This window comes from Alligator sinensis, unplaced genomic scaffold (genome assembly GCF_000455745.1).
Source record: "Alligator sinensis unplaced genomic scaffold, ASM45574v1 scaffold1143_1, whole genome shotgun sequence".
Taxonomy (NCBI): Eukaryota; Metazoa; Chordata; order Crocodylia; family Alligatoridae; genus Alligator; species Alligator sinensis.
Genome location: NW_005842947.1, coordinates 331,392 through 333,597, shown reverse-complemented (window position 1 = coordinate 333,597; position 2,206 = coordinate 331,392). Strand labels below are relative to the sequence as shown.

The 2,206-nt window shown below is 39.3% G+C and overlaps 1 protein-coding gene across 2 annotated transcripts in view; it reads left to right on the top strand.

The window, feature by feature from the left end:
• The window catches only part of AFG3L2 (AFG3 like matrix AAA peptidase subunit 2), a 42,371-nt gene that overhangs the window by 3,752 nt on the left and 36,413 nt on the right, over positions 1-2,206 (top strand). For both annotated transcript variants that reach the window (XM_006036337.3, XM_006036338.3), the window contains 2 exons: positions 306-374; positions 1,595-1,737. In XM_006036337.3, the coding sequence (XP_006036399.1) occupies positions 306-374; positions 1,595-1,737 (212 nt within the window). The remainder of the gene's footprint in view (positions 1-305; positions 375-1,594; positions 1,738-2,206) is intronic.

The following is a 2,206-nucleotide window of genomic DNA, read 5'->3' as shown; positions in this document are numbered from 1 at the left end:
TCTGTGGCTTGAAATGCAATTTTCTCTCACTTGAAGCTATTTAATAAAGGAATTTAAAATGATAACAACAGAATCTTCTTTTAGAATAAATATCTTTAGTCTAATAAACCATATTATTCTTACTGAATATTGTAGAATACTTCAGGCCTTGTGTAAAGAACAGTCAAGAGGGGTAGGTTAATTGCAAGGTGATATGTGCCGAATGCTTGCATCTGTTGCACTCTAGTACTAATTCATCTTTATAAAAATACCATTAATTAAAAATATATTGTGTGCTTTTAATGTGTTCTCTTCTATTTTGATAGGATTTGAAAAATATTTTCCAAATGAAAAGAAAGCTAATGATTCCAAAGAGTTGACTGGAGAAACAAAAGGTAAAGATGTTATTTAATTCCAAGCATTGCATATAGGTGCATATGTTAACAGAAATCTTGCTTCTCTTTAGTCTAGGTCAGCTCTATAACTGCTGATAGCATTAAAACCTTTTTAGTCTGAAATTGTGTGCAGGGTTTGGAATAGTTCCCTCCCCCCGCCAAGTCTCCCTGGGCTGGCATTGGCATTTCCTTTATTGTTGCCTTTTAACAATTGTAGCCATCTCCAGGACTGTTGCATAGGTAGATCTTGGAGACCTTCCCAAACAAAGCTAACATGTCTCATGTAAGGAGTGACCAGAGTCATTGCACAGGGTTTCAGTATCTGTCATTGAGTCTCCCACTCAGGGTTGCCTGTGTGTGTCCCTGTCAAGAGATGGAGACTGTTTTCAGTAGCAGTGTCTTAGATATTATAGAAAGAGATGGCATAAAGATGTGACAAGAACAGGATAGTCAGTAAAGAGTACAGGAAAGAGAGGACAGAGTCGATTGGTAAAACAAAAGGCCAAAATAAATTCATCCCCTGTATTGATTTTGCACTATAGTTGACACTAAAAAGCTGAATCAGACTCCATATTCTTTTTGAGACTCTCACTGATATATTGAGAGAAGGAAATAACAGTATGAAGGCCTGGGTGTTCAGAGGAGTTTTATTCGCATGAAATTTAGTGCTGATAAAAGGTGCTGGATTAATTGCTCTTAAAGTCCTCTATTTGTTGCAAACTGGCACAAGTAATGAGGTTATAATCCCCTCATGGCCATCTAGTGCATCACCTCCATATTCTGATGGACAGTATCTAAGAATGGGGAAATGTTAAAAATAGATTATACGAAGATCTGATAATAAGATAATAGTTGGTACGGGTTATGAGAGGAAGGACAATGGAAACCATGTAACTGCATATTAAGTTTTTGACTTGAGCGTCATCAACATTACAATATGTGATGCGTTGAAAAAATTACATTTATCTTCCAAAACATCTTCAGCAGCTTATGCCTTTGTCAGGCACTGTCACCTTTGCCACCACAATCAAAACAGATCTCCATTATTTATAATTAGAAAGCATCCCAGAAATAAATTACAGCTAGTACGTATTTAGGGCTAGGTTGTTCTCAGAACTGTTTTTCTTTAATTATAACTAAAATAGAACAGAATATCATGTGTTAATCTGAGATTTATACAGGATATGCAAATATATTAATATGTGTCTCCTCTTTTGTAGAAACAAAACAGACTAGTGACCAGGATTCTTCTGGAAGTGATGGTACAGAAGGTGGAGGAGGCGGCGGTAGTGGAGGAGGAGGAGGAGGAAAAAAAAGAGGTGGCAAGAAGGAAAATAATTCTTGGTGGATCAGATTAGCAAAGGTCTCAACTCTAAAATGTATTCTCTAATGGCATTTGCTACCTTTCATTTATTAAAGACTCAAGTGCATCAGTTTCTTATGGTTCTGAAGCTTTGAGGACCTATATGTATTCTTGATTTTAAAACCAATCTGACAAGTTGCACTAGATGAAATTACCAGTCATTCTAGCCTTGTAGATCAGGGCTGTCCAACTTCTAAGGGCACACGTGCCTCTTGCCCCGTCTCAAACCCCTTTGAGATGGGGCAAGAGGCACGTGCGGGAACGAAAAAATGTTAGACCCCTGGATATCCAGGGGTCTAAAAAAACTGAAGTTTAAAAAAATGGGGCAGGGTCTCTGTGGTTGCCCCTCACCAGGGCTCCAGTGCCATAAGTAAGGGGTCGGGGGGGCTGGATAAGAGGGAGAGGACTATGGGGTGGACCCCTGCTGGCCCTGCCCGCTCCCCCAGCCCTGCTCTGCCCTGCTGCCTGT